Source organism: Oreochromis niloticus, linkage group LG17, assembly GCF_001858045.2.
Source record: "Oreochromis niloticus isolate F11D_XX linkage group LG17, O_niloticus_UMD_NMBU, whole genome shotgun sequence".
In the NCBI taxonomy this organism is placed as follows: domain Eukaryota; kingdom Metazoa; phylum Chordata; class Actinopteri; order Cichliformes; family Cichlidae; genus Oreochromis; species Oreochromis niloticus.
The window spans coordinates 34,923,611-34,943,658 of NC_031981.2; the positions used below are offsets into that span (position 1 = coordinate 34,923,611).

At 42.5% G+C, this 20,048-nt stretch overlaps 1 protein-coding gene across 1 annotated transcript; it reads left to right on the forward strand.

The window, feature by feature from the left end:
- The first annotated feature begins 821 nt into the window (after positions 1-821).
- On the forward strand, positions 822-19,966 carry pik3cg (phosphatidylinositol-4,5-bisphosphate 3-kinase, catalytic subunit gamma). Its single transcript, XM_003455721.5, has 24 exons — positions 822-1,012; positions 2,082-2,301; positions 2,386-2,557; positions 2,662-2,924; positions 6,826-6,912; positions 7,005-7,105; positions 7,219-7,388; positions 7,473-7,660; positions 9,396-9,503; positions 9,624-9,708; positions 9,793-10,222; positions 10,338-10,436; positions 10,513-10,648; positions 12,214-12,279; positions 12,405-12,548; positions 13,376-13,457; positions 14,202-14,305; positions 14,458-14,604; positions 14,688-14,778; positions 14,918-15,048; positions 17,042-17,153; positions 17,285-17,442; positions 17,568-17,649; positions 17,884-19,966. Exons 2-24 carry the CDS (start codon positions 2,089-2,091, stop codon positions 18,081-18,083), a joined length of 3,369 nt encoding a protein of 1,122 aa, XP_003455769.1. The 5' UTR covers positions 822-1,012; positions 2,082-2,088; the 3' UTR covers positions 18,084-19,966.
- Positions 19,967-20,048: the final 82 nt, after the last annotated feature.

Sequence of the window (20,048 nt, forward strand, 5' to 3'; positions counted from 1 at the left end):
TGACAGTCACTGCCCTCTAGTGGTTACGGGGACTTATATCAAGCCCGACAGATTAAGTTAGATCTAGTTACATATGCACATTTCCAGCAAATATTTCACAATAAATTAAGAAAACGCTAACATAAATAAATGTGGAAAACCACTAACAATCGCTCTGATATATCTAATGAGGATGAACGGAAATTAAATATGAATTTTATCTAACAATCAAATTCATTCTTCAGTTAGTAATATGCTATTTTCGGTTCTTCCGTCATTCAGAATGGAGCCACAACGACAGTGGGTAGCTCAACATATTTTATTCGTAAAATTCGGATCTTATCATTTTTTTTCCTTATTCCTTCACAAATGTATTACTGAAACTCTCACGAGCGCATGCACTGGTAGTGAAGTAGTTTCCTACTGTAGCCGCCAGAGGGCAGTGAACAACGGCAGTTCTACAGCATCGGACCAGGCATGTTTTTCTGCAGTCAATGGGCATGATGCTGATGCCAGAAAGCACCAACTTAATTAGGCAACTTTAAGCATGCATAATAATAAAAATAACAAATATACATAATAATATTGCTTTTATAGCTCTTAAATGCTCCCTCTAAACACTCCTCACTTTAGTTTGCCCTCTTAAAAAAGATTTTTTAAATTTCCCCATAATATTTAAATGCTTTACCTTTTTTTTTTGTTTTTACGTATTTTGCAGAAAGCGTGTTCAGCTTGGCCGGTCTATGTCATTGACTGCATATATTATACCTACACTGGTCTATGAGATCATGGTGTAGCCTAATGGTATTTTATTTTGGAGAGAAGCCGGAAGTGTCGGTGTGGCTCTGACTGGGCAAAAGTTGGCCGGTGAGTTTGACAAAGTTTCTGAGTAGAAGCGCCGCGTTTCCTTAACCCCAAACTGTGCACACTAGCTTGAAAGTATCCTTTACCCTGCTCCGTGGTCTCCTCCTTCCGCATAAATGCCGAAACTTTTGTCCAAAGCTCCGGACTTCGTTGCCATCTTCGTTCATTGGTGAGTCCGCCTTGGTTAAATTTTATTTTACAGAATTACCGCCTCTCCTTTCGATTATTGCGGCAGCTGTACCGTTACACCACAGGCCAACCCTGCTCGGCTGTGGTCATGTTAAATACAGGCTGAACTATCCCCACCAGTAAATGCCCCACGGTCACTTTTAAAGTGTTTTTAAATGTTTATGACACAGTCGTCAAAACAGCAGACTGTCACTAAAGCCACTTCTAATCACATCCATGTTGTTTTGAGTTTTGCTTCCTGCTTTTCAAAGCTTCCTCTGCTGATGTGACAGAAGCAGAAGGGAAACTCCAGCCATTTAATCCTGAACACGTCAGCCAGTGAAGATGATTTGAAAGAAAAGGGGTAAAAAGATGAAAAAGTATTTAGTTGTTAATGAGGTATATGAGTGATGCCGTCTTGGTAAATCTTTACTTTCCCAAAAGCGGTGTCAGTACATGCAGTCGCCCTCAGTGTGTTTATTTTCAGTGTCTGATTCTGAAGTGTGGGTAGAGGTAAAATTTAGATTGCAAAGTTTAATATTCTTGTATAGGTCTAATTATAGAGAGCTGTGAGCTTTGTGTGAGAGGGGGTGTGTGTCAGTAAAACATTGAAAGTCTGTGGGTTGATTACTGCTTCTGCCTCTGCACTGACTGACTGAATTTTTCTTGGGAACTCTGATACCAACTTTTAGGAAGTATGCCAATCTAAAACTGAATCTTAAAAAAAGAGAAGTAAACTGAATTTATGATGTGAATAAATGGAAAAAAAGTTAGAAGTCTGAAGTTGTAGTCTTTGTTACTCTGGGTAAATTTGCTGACACGACATTTTGCTGACATGAGGAGGCGTTGCTGGGATGCCGGGATGGCTCTGAGTCGTCTGTCTTTGAAGATGCTTTGGTATTTTATATTTTCACCAGCCAAATGTGGCCCGTCTCAGCTTCCAGCATCAGTAGGAAACACAGCATGTTTCCAATTTCAGAGTTTATTGAAGGGAAGGGCTCATTACAAATTAATGACACCAGCGCGTTGGATTTTTTTCTTCCTATTTCCATATGCTCATCCTCCTCAAGCTAGGCGATGGACAGGCAGCAGATCCAGGTGAGCGACGAAGAGTCTCAAGTGCCACGAGAAGAGAGCCGAAGGAGGAGGAGAAAGAAAGCCATAACCTCGTCCTGCTCCAACTCCATGGATCAGATCACTGTCGAGTTTGTGCTGCCCACAGCTGCGCGGGGTGGAAGTGGCTCCGACACTCTGCAGCTGGACGTGGCCGGGAACTGGACCGTCGAACAGGTCCGGCTCGTTCACTCCTTTTCTTCTCAGACCCGTGTACTGTCTGTTGTAAATGTTAAAATCCTCACTGCGCCTCGTTCACAGGTGAAAGCCCAGGTGTGGATGAAGGCAGTGACTTCGAACCTGTGCCCTGACTTCTACCAGCGCTTCTCTCCTGACCATTGCATCCTGCTGTACCAGAAGAAGGGCAACGTTTGCGAGATCTACGACAAGCACCAGGTCTTCCAGACGCTAGACTGCATTCGCTACTGGAGAGGTACCACGACCCACTTCTACCCACGATCAGACTCTGAGCTGGTGATGGTAGTGGTGATGTAAAAATCATGTGTTTGTTTTTTATTTGTTCATTTGTTTCAAAAGCTCTGAAGAAGGATGTGGGGCGGATTCAGCTGGTGCCCCGCCCACAGCCCTCACAGGAGTCTGTGGAGTACCAGCGCTACCTGAATTACCTGATTGGCTACGACGTAACTGACGTCAGCAACGTCCATGATGACGAGCTGGAGTTCACACGCAGGAAGCTGCTGACCCCACGACGCATAGAGCTGTCGGAACGTGACCCAAAGCTCTACTCCATGGACCCCTGGGTGACCTGCAAGCCTCTGCCTGAGCACCTGCTCTCCAAGGTGTGTGTGTGTTTATAATAGTACAACACAGTTAGCACTGTTAGCTTTAACTGCTTCAGTTCAACATGACTTATATGCATATGTAAGGTTTGACCCAGAACTCCAAGCCCTGCAGACTTCAGTGAAAGTCTCTGCAAAACAATGTAGACGTTTTCCTATAGTTATAAAGTAGAAAAGTTTTATTAATAAACAAAAAATATAATTACAAAAAAATACTGTTGACACACTGTAAAAAACCAAACAAACAAACAAAAAAGTTTTGAACCTGCATTTAAAAGTCCAAAATTTAGGTCCTCATTCACATTTTTCATAGCTGTCCAGTGAGCCCGATTGGAGTTTTTGCTGGATCAATTTGGGCCCCCAGACCTTATGTTTGACACCCATGATTTATGTATTGACCTTCAAACAGACAGGCTAGGTTATGTGCTTTTAATCCTTTGTTCAGTTTTTCAAAAAAATGGACTAACAAGAAGCTACAGCTTCTGCTTCAGTCACATTAATTCATTTTGAATCCTAAAAAAAGTATTAGCTCTGCGCTTCATCTGTCTGTTCTCTCTTCTTCTTGAGTTGTAAAGTCTGTGCTTGTGCTGATGACTGAAAAAGCTGTAGTCACACATAAAAATGTGACTTGGATTAGTTAGCTCACTAAAGAGCCGCTTACTTCACCATCCTGAGCTTGCAGGATAGACAGGGATGTTTGTTGCTACAGAAACCACCTCCTCTAGCCTTGCATGCACCTAGTTGCCTCCTAGTTGTGTGATTGTAATGACAGATGAGTGGATCCTGGAGCGTATTACTACCAGTGTGAGACCCCAGGCTCTTCAAAGTTCATTCAAAAACACTGACTGTGGAGTGATTTGCTTGGAGAACAGGGCAGAGAATGAGAGCAGCGATGTTCGTTTCTGAATGTGATCAGGAAAATAGTGCATCAGGAAAACTGCAGATCAACAGGCTGAACTTGAACTTTCAACTGTCTGATGAATTTCTTAGTTTAGTCTTAATTAGAAATTATGTTCCAGTAAATGACTGACCCTCCAAAAGTTGATTCTGTTCATCTGGATATAGCGTTTTCAGTGGGAGAAACGTTTCATCACTCATCCAAGTGACTTCTTCAGTCTCAGCTGACTGCAGGTTTCCCCAATCTTATAAACAGTACATTTGCATATTGACTAAAACTAGCACCACTGAAGGAACAATGGGCTGTGAGGTCAGTTCCTTCATCATGATTATGCAAATTCTCATGACCACTGATCAACAACCACTGATCAAAGACGACTGATCAATGGCCATGAGTACCATTCACAGAGAGCTGGGGAATGGCTGCAATCATAGCATTGTAAGATGGCGAGAGATGTACCCTTAGGCCCCCTCCTCGATTCAGAGATGGTCTTTCCGTTGACTCTGCGCTCAAACCAGCATTCCTCCCTGTCCAGGATGTGTACATCCTTATCATTGAAAGAGTGTCCACTGGCCTGTAGGTGTAAATAGACTGCAGAATCCTGGCGTGACAAGGTAGCTCTTCTGTGTTGTGCCATTCGCTTTGCCAGAGGTTTTTTGGTTTCCCCGATGTATAAATCCTGGCAATCCTCCTGGCACTTAACTGTTTGTGTCAGGGTGACTCAGTGAGTCCACCCGATCCTTGGGGTGGACCAATTTTTGGCGCAGCGTGTTTTGGGGTTTGAAAGCTACAGAGACACGGTGTTTAGAAAAAAATGCGTCTCAACTGTTCTGATACTCCTGACACGTACGGGATCACTACAGGTTTTCGCTTAGTCAGCGGTTGTCCTTCTCTCCTGGATCAGCTGGAGCTTTCTTTAGGCGCCTTCCCAGCTTTGACAAATGTCCAGCTGGGATAACCACATTTACTCAGGGCCTTCTTGATGTGATGTTCTTCTGCTTCCCTGGCTGCTGTGTCTGTGGGGATGGTTTTGGCTCTATGTTGTAGCGTCCTGACTCTCATGCTCCAGTGGATGATGAGAGTCAAACCTTAAATACTGATCCATATGCGTAGGTTTCCGGTACACATCAGCTTTTAGATTTCCCCCATTACTGATGGAAATCTCACAGTCTAAGAAGGCTAACCTGCCACTTTTCATATCCTCCCTGGTGAATTTGATGTGTCAGTCCACCGACTTAATGTGATCCGTGAATTGTGGTACGTCCTGAGATTTGATTTTCACTTAGGTGTCATCCACATACCTGAACCAATGACTTGGTGGTGTTCCAGGGTAGGATAACAAAGCCCTCTTTTCCACTTCTTTCATGTACAAATTGGCCATGATGGGTGAAACTGGGGAGCCCATGGCACACCCATGTTTCTGCCTGTAGAACTGACCCTTGTATGTGAAGTAGGTGGAATGAAGACACAGTTCCAAAAGCAAACACACTTGGTCGATGCTGAGAGTGGTCCTGTTGCTGAGGTTGGGGTTATCCTGTAATCTCTTATGAACTACCTCCAACGCTTCCGTGACTGGGATGCAAGTGAAGAGAGATGTAACATCGTACGAGACCATGGTGACCAAGTTGATCATACAGACAATCGGTCTTAAAGGTGCACCCTGTTTATGTATCTTCGGTAAACCATACAGACTTGGTGTAGATTCCCCTGGGTATAGCCTGTGGTATGAGGTCTGGTCAATAGTATTGTCTTGTTCTAACTGCTTAGACAGTCTATCACCCTCTTCCTGTAACCACTGCCTGGGTCTCGTTTCAGGGGCTCATAAGTATTTTCGTCACTGAGCAGTGACAAAATTTTCTCATAGTCTTTCTGGTTTAGCAAAACTGTGCCGCTACCCTTGTCTGCCAGAAGGATGATAATGTTGTTGTCATTACCAAGTGATGTGAGTGCCTTCCTGTCCTCCATGGTGATGTTGGATGCTGGGAGCTTTGCATTGCTGAGACAGGCCAAAACCTTTGTCCGTAGTTGCTCTGCTTCCACTTCTGCAATATTGTTGTTTCGAATTGCTATTTCTGTTGCTGTGATCAGTTCCACTAGCGGGATTTGCCTCGGTGTGACAGCAAAATTCAACCCTTTATCAAGGATGTTTTCCTCTGTTTGGGTGAGCTGTCTGTCAGACAAATTCTTCACCCACTTGTCCACATCCTTGGTGTCGCATCCTTCTCCCTTCTGGCCGTTGAGGACACTCTCCGTATTTTGCTGTGGTTTCCGATGTACAGCAAGTAGGTCAAACTTCCTTTGCTGTCTGGACTTAGAATTTTTATGCTGTGCTAGACGAGCCTTCTCAATGAAGTCAACACCTTTTTAAGAGTATTCTCATCTAGAAGCATCGTAAGTCTCTGTCGGATCTGCTCCTGTTGAGATTTTAGCATGTCAATTGTAACATTTGTTTGCCTCACCCGTTCATTAAGCAGCTGGTGCTGTGCCTTCTGGAGGATTTTTGTTGCCCGGAAGCCTTTAACTAAAGAGCTCATTTGCAGACTTTTAGGAGTAATCCTGTTTTGTAGGCATCTGAGGCTGAATCTCAGGTGGTTCCTGTTATCTGCCATCTTACATGCTGTTTGGTTATACTGACTCATGGCCATTGATCAGTCGTCTTTGATCAGTGGTTGTTGATCAATGGTCATGAGAATTTGCATAATCATGATGAAGGAACTGACCTCCCTGCCCATTGTTCCTTCAGTGGGCTGGTTTCAGTCATTATGCAAATGTACTGCTTATAAGGTTGGGGAAACCTGCAGTCAGCTGAGACTGAAGAAGTCACTTGGATGAGCGACAAAATGTTTCTCCCACTGAAAACACTACGTACAGATGAACAGAATCAACTTTTGGATATTTACTTACCTGGATGATTGAGAATGCATCAAGATGTAAGAGTAAATGTCTTAGTGTGTGTTTATTTAGACTTTCAAGTTGTTTTTTGCGTTCTGCTCCTCCTCTCAGATCAATAATGGCCACATCCTGGTGGTAATCCACATAGGGACAGCCAGCCAGACCATCAAAGTCTCCATCGATGACACACCAACACTGGTAGACGTGCAGTGATGAATTCCACTTATATCTTTACTGTTTCCTCTGCCTATTTCCTGTACAGTTTCCTGAAAGTTTGCCATCTTGTTTAGGTGTTGGTGAGCTTTTTTGCCAAGACTTCAAATAAAAGAGCTTTGCTGGGCATCCCCGACAACGTGTGTGAGACTGACTTTGTGCTACGGGTGTGTGGCAGGTAACCATGCCGTCGAGTTGGGCTTGAAAGCCGCCGCCGGCTTAAACTGAGAGCCGAGTTGCATTACTATTTTATTCATTACATTAGAGAGTAAGCATGCCGCTGTCCCACAGGGAGGAGTACCTGTACGGAGAAAAGCCTCTGGAGAACTTTAACTGGATCCGTCAGTGCCTGAAGAATGGCGAGGAAATCCACCTGGTTCTGGAGATGCCTCCTGATCCCGATCTGGATCTTGTCCAGAAGGAAGATTGGGCCCAAGTTGATGACTGTACTGGAGTTGCAGGTAAGCAGTTAAACTAAGCTGTTCAGTCATTTCCTTTCCACATGGTCAACCTTGTAACCTAATCTTTTGATTTTTCCCTCTCAGGCACCCATGAGCAGCTGACCATTGATGAGAAGGACCATGAACGGGTGTTCACCATCTCCATGTGGGACTGTAACAGAAAGTTCAGAGTGAAGGTGCTGGGTATTGACATCCCATCCCTCCCCAAAGTCCCGGAGTTTATTGTCTACATTGAGGCCAGCATCTTTCACGGGCAGCAGCTTTTAGCTCAGGTAATTGAGACAAAAACTGCACTTTTTCAAATGACAATTTAAGCCCAGCCTTAAAACCAAGTCTATCCCTCTGCAGTCTCTATAGAATATATTACACTTTGTTTACCCTTTATTTTATCTTTAAATAGCATTAAACTTAAACTTAGACCACTGGCTTCCTACTGGTCTTCATCAAAGCTAAACCAAGTCACTTAACTTAACCTTTTGATCATTTTGCTGTGGCTTTGGAAGCATTTTTAGTACATTTATCTGACAAATACTATTATGAGGTTAACTTCCCTAACTGACTGTGATCCAGTTTTGGTCTATGCAGATTCTCAGGCATCCAGGTTGTGTCTTACCCGAACTGGCAGCGGGAGATAGCCGCCGCTTCTGCTCAAGTTTCCTTCCTGTTAAAAGGGAGTTTTTCCTTCCAGATGTCGCCAAGTGTGTCCTCATAGGGTCTCTAACTTACAATATTAAGCACCTTCAGGTGACTGTTGTGATTTGGCACCATATAAAAAAAAAAAAATTGAATTGAAAGCAACTGGACTTTATTTTATTTTTTTAGGTTCATGAACCTTTATGATCCTGAAATGGTAATAGTTTATGTGTATGCTTCTTCTGATAATTAGCATATTAACAGAGGTTAAAATGAGACTAGCCAGGTAGGGTGTACCTAAGATTGGGTGCGTCAGTGCACTGTCACTACTGGTAGCATGAGCATTGCTAACGTTTGAAAATAGTCACTTCCTCTGTCCTGTCTTTCATCTGTCACACTTTAATGTTTTTTTTTTCTCACCCAGAGAAAAAAAAAATACAGCAACTGCATATTTAGCTAGCAGAAAACAGTTCTGTGTTGCATTTGAAATTAGAACAGCTGCACTGAGGTACCACTGAGCTCCCCGGGTGCTGGACTGGTGGCTGCCCATTGCTTCACTGAGTGAATGAGTTAAATATAACTATACAGGCCTTTCAGTCCGTGGAAGTGGAAAACTCACTTAGGTGTGGACAGTGACGCTGGTGTTCCAGCACTTTTCCAGTTCATAGCAAGCTTGAGCCTTGGTTGTTTCTGGGTTGTTCCTGAACATCCAAACCAGTTTTGTACCCTCTGAGGGTGACTGTTTGGGTCTTCTTCTGGTAAAACAGTAAGACATCCAACTAAATGTACTTACATTAACAACTGTTTAAACTGCTGATCCTGGAATCTGCAGTTGTTTAGAAATGGCCCATTATGCTTCCTGAACAGCTTTGACAAAGCCCTGACCTCAGCCTCTTCAAAATTCATCGACTATGCTTAAAAACTGGGTCTGTGCCAGGAAACCAACCAATTTAAAATGAACTCTACCAATTCTGCCAAGAATAATAGGCAAATATCCAGCGAGAATTATTGTTGGCTACCAAAAGCACCTGGTTCAGGTGCAACTTGCTAAGGGACATTTAGCCAAATATTAGTGGCAGGAGCATGTATATTTTAGACCCTTTATGTATATTTAAAGGGTGGATTACAGAAAATCCAAAGGAATTTCAAACTTGTGCACTCACCTCTTGTTTTTGAACTAAAGATGTATGCCACCTTAGAAAAAGAACAGTTCAAAGAAATAATTGAAAGCTCCAAATTACCCTCGCATTCATGTCTGTGATGATTTCTGCCCACAAATGTATAAGCAACATGAAAATACATGAAATAGATGGGTTTGAAAAAGGCTGGAAGGCGATAAAAGCAGTGTTTTATTTTATTTTTTACATTTTTAAGGAGAGAACCACCTCTAAAACTTTCAGTGAAGAAGTGCTGTGGAACTGCTGGCTGGAGTTTAACATTAAGATCAAGGATCTGCCTAAGGGGGCACGCCTTAACCTCCAGGTAATCTCAGAAATTTCTTTCTGGTGGTGTAATCATTCACTGCTTGCTGGTAGAATAAATATTTATTAAGTTATAACTTTTATACTTTTGTTACATAATGGTTCTACGTTTCCCACCCAGGTGATCTGTGGGAAGCAACCCCAGATCCCAAATTCCAAAGGAAGTTCCTATCAAGAGAGTACAGCAGGAAGCAGCAGTCTTGATGGTAAAGTCCTTTCCCTTTCTGTTACTTGATATGTTGAACATCTGCAGAGCAATCCTTTATTCTGTGTGTTCACCCGGCTTTCAGGAAAGACCAAGAGTCGTCTCCTGTACTACGTGAACCTGCTCCTGATTGATCACCGCTCCTTGCTCCGCCAGGGCGAGTTTATCCTCCACATGTGGAAAATGCCAGAAAAGAGCGAGGAAAGCAGCAGTAGCATCAACGCAGACAAGCTCACCTCAGCCACCAACCCGGACAAGGCCTCTTCCATGGCCATCGCCATTTTGCTGGACAAATACTGCTACCCTGTGGTGCTACCCAAGAGCCGGGATGTGGGCCGGGACTGGGCTGTTGGGGGTGAAGATGCGGAGGGAGGGGAGCGGGGTCAGAGAGAGATGCCAAACCACTTGAAAAAGCAGTTTGAGGCCATTGTAGGTACAGATCCCCTACATCCCCTCAGCCCTGAGGACAAAGAGCTGCTGTGGCACTTTAGACACGAATGTATGCGTGTCCCCAGGTACTGATTTGTTTATTTATTTATTTATTTAGTTGTCCTTTCAAATTAAATGGACAATAAAGTAATTTTTTGCCCCAAAGTGCTGAAAATATAATTTTTAATCTCTTGCCCTTAGAGCCTACCCAAAGCTGCTGGGCTCGGTCAGATGGGGGAAACAGGAAGATGTTTTGGCGACGCATCGACTGCTGGAGCGCAGCAGCGCATGGGACACCAGGTACAAGAGCGTTTCAAACTGCCACTGTACTGTGGATCGATGCCGTATCACCTTTCACTATAATATTCCTTTGCAGCGGTCTAGATGTTGGCCTGGCCATGCAGCTGCTTGACTGCCACTACTCAGATGCACAGGTTCGCTCAATGGCTGTCAGGAAGCTGGAGACGCTGGAGGATGATGATGTGCTCCGATATCTTCTCCAGCTCGTACAGGTACACCCTTTCTTTTTTTTCTTTTCTTTTAATATAAGTAATATTTGGTTAATCTGAGTAAGAACCACTTAAGTCATAAAACCTAGCCATCAGCTCTTTTCTAGGACCTTCCTACCTTTCTGTCCACATGCATTCGGAGCTAAAGATGGAGGGAGGGAGTAAGGTCTCAGCACAGAGGAATCTGTGCCATTAAGCATTAGGGCACTTCTAAAACCAAAAATAGGTCCAGTATAACACTAGTGAGGTGTACCTAATAAAGTGGCACCCTATGTGAGAGTCCCCAATCGTAATCGAAGAAGGCTATAAAAGTATCAGCTGAGTCATCGACTGACGTGGGCTGGCATTAAAATCAGCTGTTATCTGCCGCTAACATTTGCATACCTGTACTTGCACAGTATTTTTCTTTCCTCCATCTACAACCAGGAAGCAGATGGTACATTTTGTATCCTGCTGTATTCTTTTGGCAGCCAAAGCCACATTTGCAAACAAAACTATTAATCTAATGGATTTTTTTAGAACGTTGCTGAATGCTAAAGTTGATCTTTTACAGTTTCTGTGTCGATGTGTTGATAACGTGAGACTGCTTGCACTTTAAAGCTGGACATTCGTTTCCTCTGTCAGATTCAGGCGATCTCTGGTATCTATGTCACGCTGGTTAGCATAGCCTAGTGCAGACATGCTACACTTTAATCATACGCTGGCAGTTTGTCTGGTGAGCAAAAACACACACTGCCTGCTTTACATTGCCGCTGCCAAGTTTTGTCTTGTTGTGAGTTTATGATGCGGTGCTGATGAGCACGCACTCTGCTGCTGTTACAGATGTTTATTATTGATTTCAGATGTGTAACCGCTCACATTTGACTGGGCGAATAAATATTAGCTCGAGATGACCAAGCCTCTTTTGCATTTACACTCTCGCTCCGTCTGATTCACTGTTTCATGCTGTGAGTTTAGTTGACTCTGCGGTCAGCTTTGCATGAGCGATACTGTATCAGTCGTCAGCCGCAGCCAACAAAAGAGCCTTTTAGGAGAAAGACATCTTCCTTCATGCACTGTTATGACATCTCAGTGATATGTGGAAGATATTATACCATCAAAATTCTCCAGAACATGCATGTGTCAAAGTCTTTGTAGGGGGAATGTGAAAGAATACACTGTTTCCATGATGCTTTACCATATTCTAAGGAAAAAGGATTCAGTCCTTTTTAAACCACTCGTTGCCTCTTTTTCTAAACATTTAAATTGCAGTTATGTTGGAGCACAGTGACTTCTGTGTTTTCATTGCACTTGCTTTACTGCCAGTCCATGCTCCTTCCCAACACACTGTAGCCTCTGTTAAAAGGCAGTTCTTCTGGTATAAATGTGTGCACACAGCCTGCTAACTTCACCTGCCAGATGATGTTGTTAGAGAGCCAGCCACCACGTGCTTTGGAGTAAGAAGAATGTTTCATTTTCCTTTTGTGCATTGCACAACACTAGAGGTCACACAGGCTTGCTGTAGAGCACACATTGTGCTGCCAGAAATAATGTTAGCTGCTTTGTTTATGTGTTTGTGTGTCCTGCAGGCAGTCAAGTTTGAGCCCTACCATGACAGCGCTCTAGTCAGGTTCCTGCTGAAGAGAGCTCTGAGGGTAAGCAGACATGTGTCTGTCTGTTTTATGTCATCTCAGCTCTGTGTGTGTGTGTGTTATACTAGGACAATAACTGCAGTTAAAAAATGTCAAGTTAAACAACACCTTTTGTTTTTCTTTTGCAGAGTAAGCGTATCGGTCATTTTCTCTTCTGGTTCCTGCGGAGTGAGATCGCTCAGTCCAAGCACTACCAGCAGAGGTACGCTGTCCTCCTGGAGGCCTACCTCAGAGGCTGTGGTGAAAATATGCTGCAGGACTTCCGGAAGCAGGTGACACGCCCTATTTATAGATGTTTCCACAATCGTATAATACTGTGAAAATGTGATGTGCATGGTTTGAAGGACGGGCTGTGAAGACGCCATTCTTAAAGAAGGGAAAATTAGTGGCAACCATTGTTAACTTTGACAGCAAATTTAAATGTAGTTTTAGTCATAATTAAAGTAGACTTAACACGGTTTTCAAAGCTTTTAAATTTTTCTTGATATCAGATGTGACGTGTCCATATGTCTGCTCATTTCTTCCTCCCAAGCGTTGACATTTTTTCACGTTTTCATGATACACAGTGTGAACCAGCTGTACTGATCCTGGGGGCAGATCAAATGTGCGTGTCTAACCTCACTGCACATGGAGATTACTTCTGATTGGATCACTTCCAAACTCGTCCCACCCTTCTAGACAACTTAATAGTTCTGATTGGAATTTTCCGTTCAGAATATTTTCATCTCGTTTTTATTCGCTGATGAAAGCATAAACTCATTTCATCCTAGTTTCTGTCCTCGTGCATTCACTTTTATTTAGTTATCGTTTTCTTTTCATCAGAGGAAAAGAGGTCATTGATGAAAATTGTGAAAAAAAAAAATTGTTGGTCAGCAAAATCAACACTGGTGGCAGCATGTCTTATGGAGTACAAATTTGGGATAATCTTTACAGAGAATGGAACAAAAAGCAGCCGACATCCAAAGAAGAGCTTTGCTGAAGACTTCTTAATGAAATGACGAGAAAGCTGCTTAGAAAGGTTCAGGCTGTGTTGAAGAAGAAAGGCGTTTGGGGGGTTGGGTTTGAACACATCTTTGACAGAAAGTCCTGATGCTTGCAGGTGGATATGACAGAGGCTCTGCAGAAAGTCACCCGTGAGATCAAGACCATGTCTGCAGACAAGTATGATGTTACGCCACAAGGTGAGGAGCAGAAACAGAAGCACTAATATGAGCCTACATCATGTAGCATAAACGTGCATTATTTACTCATTTTTTTAACATAATTTAGTGGTACTCCTTCGTGGACGTCCCTGTCGCCTCACAATAAGAGAGCTCGTAGTTCAAACCTGCTGGCCTTTCTGTGTGGAGTGTTAGGTTAACTGGTGACACTAAATTGCGTTTAGGCGTGAATGATTGTCTCTCTGTGTTAGCCCTGCAACGTATGCACTGGGGGTACGAGGATGTAAGCTCAGTTCTTGCCTTATGACAGCTGGAATAGGCTCCAGTGCCCTTGCAAACCCCAAAGTGGATATGTGGAAGAGGATGGATGGTTTCAGTTTTAAATACAAAGCCTCCAAGGCCTTGGCCCTGCTTATACAGTGAAACTGCTGACTTTTTCTTCCACACTGGTTTTAAATCAACAGAATATCACACTTTTGAGGTTTGCGCCCCAAACCTTTGCTTTAAACGTCTACGGTTACCTTTCTTTGCTAAGCGTTCTTCACCAGTTTATTCTGGGTTGTACTTTCTGTGGTTAACACGAGCATTTGTATCTAAACATGTGTAAAGCATGTCTGTTATATGAATACATGGTTGCATGTATGTACTGTATGGTCGGATGTGTCTTTTTTTGATGTGTCGATATTACTCTGACTATTCTAAACCTTCTAATTTGGACTAAGACTTGAAAAGACATGTAAAGAAATCAAAGTGTGTGTTTTTCAGTGGTGTTTCAGTTGCGTCAGAAGCTGGAGAATCTGCAGTCCTCTGGTCTGCCGGAAAGCTTCAGAGTTCCTTATGATCCAGGACTAAGAGCTGGAGCCCTGCTGGTGAGGAGCAAACACACCAACACGGCCCTCCAATAAACACTGATATTAGAACAACTTTCAGCTCTCATGAGTGCTTATTTCTGGGCGGAGACGTCGGAATCTTATCTATAAATCACTGAATTTATTGATGAAAACAATTTATCTTTATGTAGATTGAGCAGTGCAAAGTGATGGCGTCTAAGAAGAAGCCACTGTGGCTGCAGTTCAAACGGGCCGACTCCACCACTCTCTCCAAAGACCCCATAGGGATAATCTTCAAAGACGGTGATGATCTCAGACAGGATATGCTCATCCTGCAGGTGTGTAGCAGCTCAGCCTTAGACAGGACTGAGAGAGTTGTGGGAGGAAAAGTTCTGTAGGACTCCGTCTGCCTTCTTTTCAGATTCTGCTGATCATGGAGTCGATCTGGGAGACCGAATCGCTGGATCTCTGTCTTTTACCGTATGGCTGCATCTCCACTGGAAATAAGATAGGTCGGTTATTCCCTGCAGAGATACAGAAAACATATTAGATCCTGTGTCCCTCATTTATAACAACCAAGGTTGATCATGTGAGCCTGACAAATCCAGAAAAAAATAGCGTGTCATCGCTGTCTTTATTGCATCACTGTAGGCATGATTGAGATTGTTAAAGACGCCACCACCATCGCCAACATCCAGCAGAGTGTTGTGGGAAGCACCGGCGCATTTAAAGACGAAATCCTCTACCAGTGGCTCCGGGACAAGTGTGTCAGCGAGGACAAGGTACGTACTGTATCACTAACACCTTATGCTGGTTTTACGCTTGAGCGGGGGTAGCACAAAGGCAGTCTGCGGGTAGTCGTGGACAGCCCATCTACCTGCAGAGAGTGTTTGTTGTCAGATGGGGTCAGTGTCAAAAATATGCAGTACAACCGGTCTGTGGGCTGCACTTGTTTGTCCTGTGGTAGATCAGCTGCGGTGAAGAGCGAAGTCCTAACACGCAAAGAGCTGAAGGGTAACCACTGATGTCACTGTGCTTTTGATGCTGTATTTTCCATCTTTGATGATTTTTCATGCTGCTCGCGTTCCTGGTGAACTGTCAGCCAGTCAGCAGTCAACTGACGCTCAGTGACGTGCACCTGGGATTTTTTTTTCTTTTCTTTCTTTTCTTTCTTTTTTTTTTTTTTTTTTGTACAATTTATTGCTTAAAAAAATCACACTGATGATGTAGAAGTCTCAAATTAAAAAAAAAAAATCTGTCATCTAGTTTTTTTTTTAATCCATTACCTAATTGCATTGGGGAAGGGTGATCAGCATGCAAAGCTGTAAAACTACAGGTAAAAAAACTATTTTTATGCCCTACTTTCATTTTCCAAAGCAATCCAGCTGACTGGATTGGAGTCTTTGTCCGACCGATTCTAGTCCCTGTCCCCCATATTTGATACCCCTGCTCCAATTCATCAGTATACTTGACTACATGTTGCTTATCAGCAAAGCTTTATTTACAAGCCTTGCATGCAATGCATGCATTAAGTAACTTTGTTGATAAGACCAGCTTTGCAGACTTTATTAGATCAGAGGAAATGACACTTTGAAGAGAGAAAGAGAGAGGAAGGAAGCGACCGTCAGAGTTTTTCCTGTCGCCATGGCACCCACGTGCACTACTTTTAGCACAGACACCTGCACTCCCACAGTCTGCACTTTTTCCTCTGCGTGGTTTTTTTAAACCGAGTTATGTTTCCAGTAACTACAAGGTCATAGTTTCTTAAAGGGGACCTGTTACTCTTTTTGTCACTTTTGGCACTAACTCTGTTACAATAATGGATTCTCATATTAAACATGGCCAGAGTTTCAAATAACGGGGTCAATATAACGTAAGTACAAGTCTTCCCAACGAAATCTAAGCTAATCTAATCTAGCTCAGTTAGCATTGACTCTGCTCCTTCGGCTTCTTGGGTGCTTTTGTTTATCAGCAGTGACTCACACACATACCATCAATTTAACCTGCCACCGTATAATTATGGCTGTTCTCTTTCCAAAACAGTATTGTTGTGTGTGTGAGTGAGTGTGCTCACTTGGCTTTTAATAGTGCAGCGTCTGTTGGGCGAGAGTGTAACTGAGGTTATTTGTTAAAGCTACAATTTACAGATGTGTCCAAAATGCACCACATGTAGGCAGTCAGAAAGCTACACTTCTGAAACAAGGACTGATGCAAAGATGCACTCACTGTGTGTGTGTGTGTGTGTGTGTGTGTTTGTGTGTGTGTTTGTGTGATTGTTCCTCTGCATGCTCCCAGTGGGCAGATTCTGTGTTGGAGCTTTCATAACAACTGCTCATGCAAACTGGAGACTGTGCAACGCAAGTCATTTGTTCAAGAAAGCTGAAGATGAAAATTAATAAATTTTACACAGAATATAGAAAATATAGTGTGAAATAGTCCATCTGTCTTTGAGACACATTTAGACTGTAAGAGTGATGGTGTTTCATTTTTTCCACACCCCTTTCAAAGACCTCTTTGAGATTTAAGACTTGGTTTAAATGGTTAAGTTAAAGTTAGGCTTAGGTCAGTGTAAGGGCTTTAACCATTGCATTAGTCGTGATGATTAAACTTGGGTCTTCACGAGGAGCTGAATGTCCTTGTGCATGTTTTAAATAGCTGCAGTATTAGTGTGAAGCTCATTAATCAAAGTTGGATGGGTTACAGCCCGGATGTTGTCGTACACGAGTACATGATTGCATGGAAACGGAGCTAAAAACTCTGTTGTCTGTGTTGTAGTTTCAGCAGGCTGTGGAGAGGTTCTTGTACTCCTGTGGTGGCTACTGTGTGGCTACATATGTCCTGGGTATTGGGGATCGCCATAACGACAACATCATGATCACTGAATCTGGTAATCTTACATCTGTTTTCACTTCACTGTCAGACAAAATATAGATGAAATAATTGCAAAAATGGGCTAGTTTTAGAAAAAATGAAACTCGAGTGGCACCACACTAACAGACCTCCTTTGTGTTTCTGCAGGGAATCTCTTCCACATCGACTTTGGTCACATCCTGGGGAATTATAAGAGTTTCATGGGAATCAGTAAGGAGTGGGTTCCCTTTGTGCTCACACCAGACTTCCTGTATGTTATGGGAACTTCGGGGAAGAAAAGTAGCCCCCACTTCCAGAAGTTCCAGGTGCTTTTTTCCATGTCAATACAATATAGATGCAGGAACACACACGTCCCATTCTTAAATTCATGCAGATTCATGCAAACACCAGTTAGTCACATTTGTCTATATGAACATCCTCTGTGTTTCAGGACGTGTGCGTGAAGGCTTACCTCGCCCTTCGGCATCACACCAACCTGCTCATCATTCTTTTCTCCATGATGCTCATGACTGGTACAATCTCCTCCTGATACCACAACATTCAGTTATTAAAAAATAATAATAATGATGTCATTTTCACAGGTAACATAAAGTTGTACCCAATTTGAGTATGACTGGCTCACCAGTGACAAGTAGTTTTTAAACAGATTTTCAATTTTTTTAGATATTGATACAGAAGTGAAGTGAAACTAACACATGCTCATGCTTTGACTTAAAAAAAGGCACTTATTTTTGGTTCATTAACAGGGATGCCTCAGCTGACTAGTAAGGAGGACATCGAGTACATCCGCGAGGCCCTGACTGTTGGCCGCAGTGAGGATGAGGCACAGCGCCACCTGCTGGACCAGATAGAGATCTGCAGGGAGAAAGGCTGGATGGTTCAGATTAACTGGTTTGTTCATCTGGTCCTGGGAATCAAGCAGGGTGTGGAGAAGCGGTCCACTTAGGACTTATTAAGACGTATTCCATGAAAAAAAAAGTCAATGACTGAAGTGTCTTAAAATCTGAAGACAATCTAGAAGGATTTAAAATGTTTGCACACAATGTATTTTTGAAAGTGGTGTTTTGTGGCATCTAGAGACTGGTTGGTGACCATTAGACAGCCACTGGTCACAAGGGAAAACCGTGTTCTCAACAAGTTTTTGAGAGTGGTTTAAAGAGATATACGGTTCTGCAACAAAAACGGCAGTAGTTTGCATGGAAGATGCTAACTTGTCTGCAAACACTTGAAAACTGCTCACCCAGCTGTAGTGAAACTGTTAAAAGTGCAGCACAAACCGGAAACGGAACACATTTGCCCTCAAAGTAAAGTTGGGCTTTTGAAATGTGTTGGTTCCAGTGGTAAGGCAGAACTTTCACTTTGAAGGTGAACCTTCCCTGTTTCCTGTTTGCGGTGCACTTTTTCAGTCTCATTTTCAGTTTCAGTCAAGGCTGCTTGCAAACAAATTGATGTCTTCCATGCAAGCTACAGGAAACTGTGGCAATCAAAAAGTGACCAAAACAATCACAAGGAGGATTTTTGGTGCAGCGCGGATGTCACCTGGCAACCTTCCCCAACCTCCAGGAACCACTTGCCAAGCGCTTGCCAAATACACAGTTTTGCCTAGCAACTAGAAGTTGTCGGGGGAGATGGCCTGATCAGTCTCTAGGCCTGTGCGACTGAGCTTAGTCCATCTGAAATGAGATATTTGGCTAAATAATGGGATGTCACTGTCTACAAAATGTCACTTCAACTTAAATTTTATCTGCTGATCCATTCCTGCAAGCTTTGTGCTAAAGGTTATGATTATGATTCAGACCAAGGGGAGAGATAAACCAAATACAGGTGTGACTGTCTTCACTGCACAATGGACCATGTCAAACATCAAATGTGTCATTTTTAGATGCAAAATAGGAGTGACCTAAGTCTTAAAAGCACTGAATCTGTCTGCTTTAGTGACACCACTAAATGCAGTAGTTAAAAAGAAAGCTTTTAAAACAGAAGCAAACAGTAAAAAATTGGATCTTTGCAATGTTTACGTTCATCCTTAAAAAATGTTTTAAATGTGGTCAGAGTATTTTAGTAGCGTTTTAGTGTCCAGGTAATTAAATGTTTAATATATATATTTGACTAGTATGCAAGAGTTTATTGAAATAGTTAGATTCTCCTTTTCAGAGATTGCAAATAATATAACACATCCAACTTTGTGCTTGATGAGACGCTTATTATTTATACGTGAAAGTGGTTTTTATTTGCACTGCCCATTAAGGAAAAACTGTTCGATGTCTTTAAAACTGGAATTTCCAACTGAAAATCTACCTACTGTAACAGACATTTAAGAGCTGCATGTCTGCGACATCATAGTGCTACACTGGCCTGTCGGGGACATTTGACATGTGCTGGTCGGTGAAGTATTAGCATCATACAGAAGCATTTTTTTTTCTAATTATGTAATGATTTAAAAACATGTTTCAGTCTGTTTTATGGCTGTTTCCTGTGTCTTAAAGTTTAAAATAACAGCCATGTACAGAGATAAGTTGCAGCTTACTGTATGAATATGTACTTTTGTCTTTCCACAGTTTATCCGAAATAAACAGGAAGTGGGATTGTTTTGTCTATCCATATGAGTGGTATCCATGTATCCATGTTGGAGATAAAAGCTAAAAGAAAGTTAAAAGCAGTAGTTTGACAATCAGTGTTTTTTAAAAGTTTGCATTAAAACATTATTGGAAAGATGGAAAACTTTCTTCTTCTTTTTTTTTAGCAGAAAGAATGTTTTGTAATCAAGCCTTTTTGTGCGTGTAAATGCCTGTAGACGTTGATTCCGGACAATAAAAGGACTGAAACGTGTTTGTGCTGTTTAATGTAAGTCATGTCCTTTCACAGTAACACTCACTACAGCCAAGAAGTGTGCAAAAGAGCATCTCTGAAT

Bases quoted from the DNA above. Each gene is read 5' to 3' on its own strand.
- pik3cg (XM_003455721.5), top strand. From the start codon at position 2,089: ATGGACAGGCAGCAGATCCAGGTGAGCGACGAAGAGTCTCAAGTGCCA. The intron at 6,913-7,004 runs GTAGACGTGCAG...CATCTTGTTTAG, and splicing joins TCGATGACACACCAACACTG to GTGTTGGTGAGCTTTTTTGC. The intron at 10,437-10,512 runs GTACAAGAGCGT...ATTCCTTTGCAG, and splicing joins AGCAGCGCATGGGACACCAG to CGGTCTAGATGTTGGCCTGG.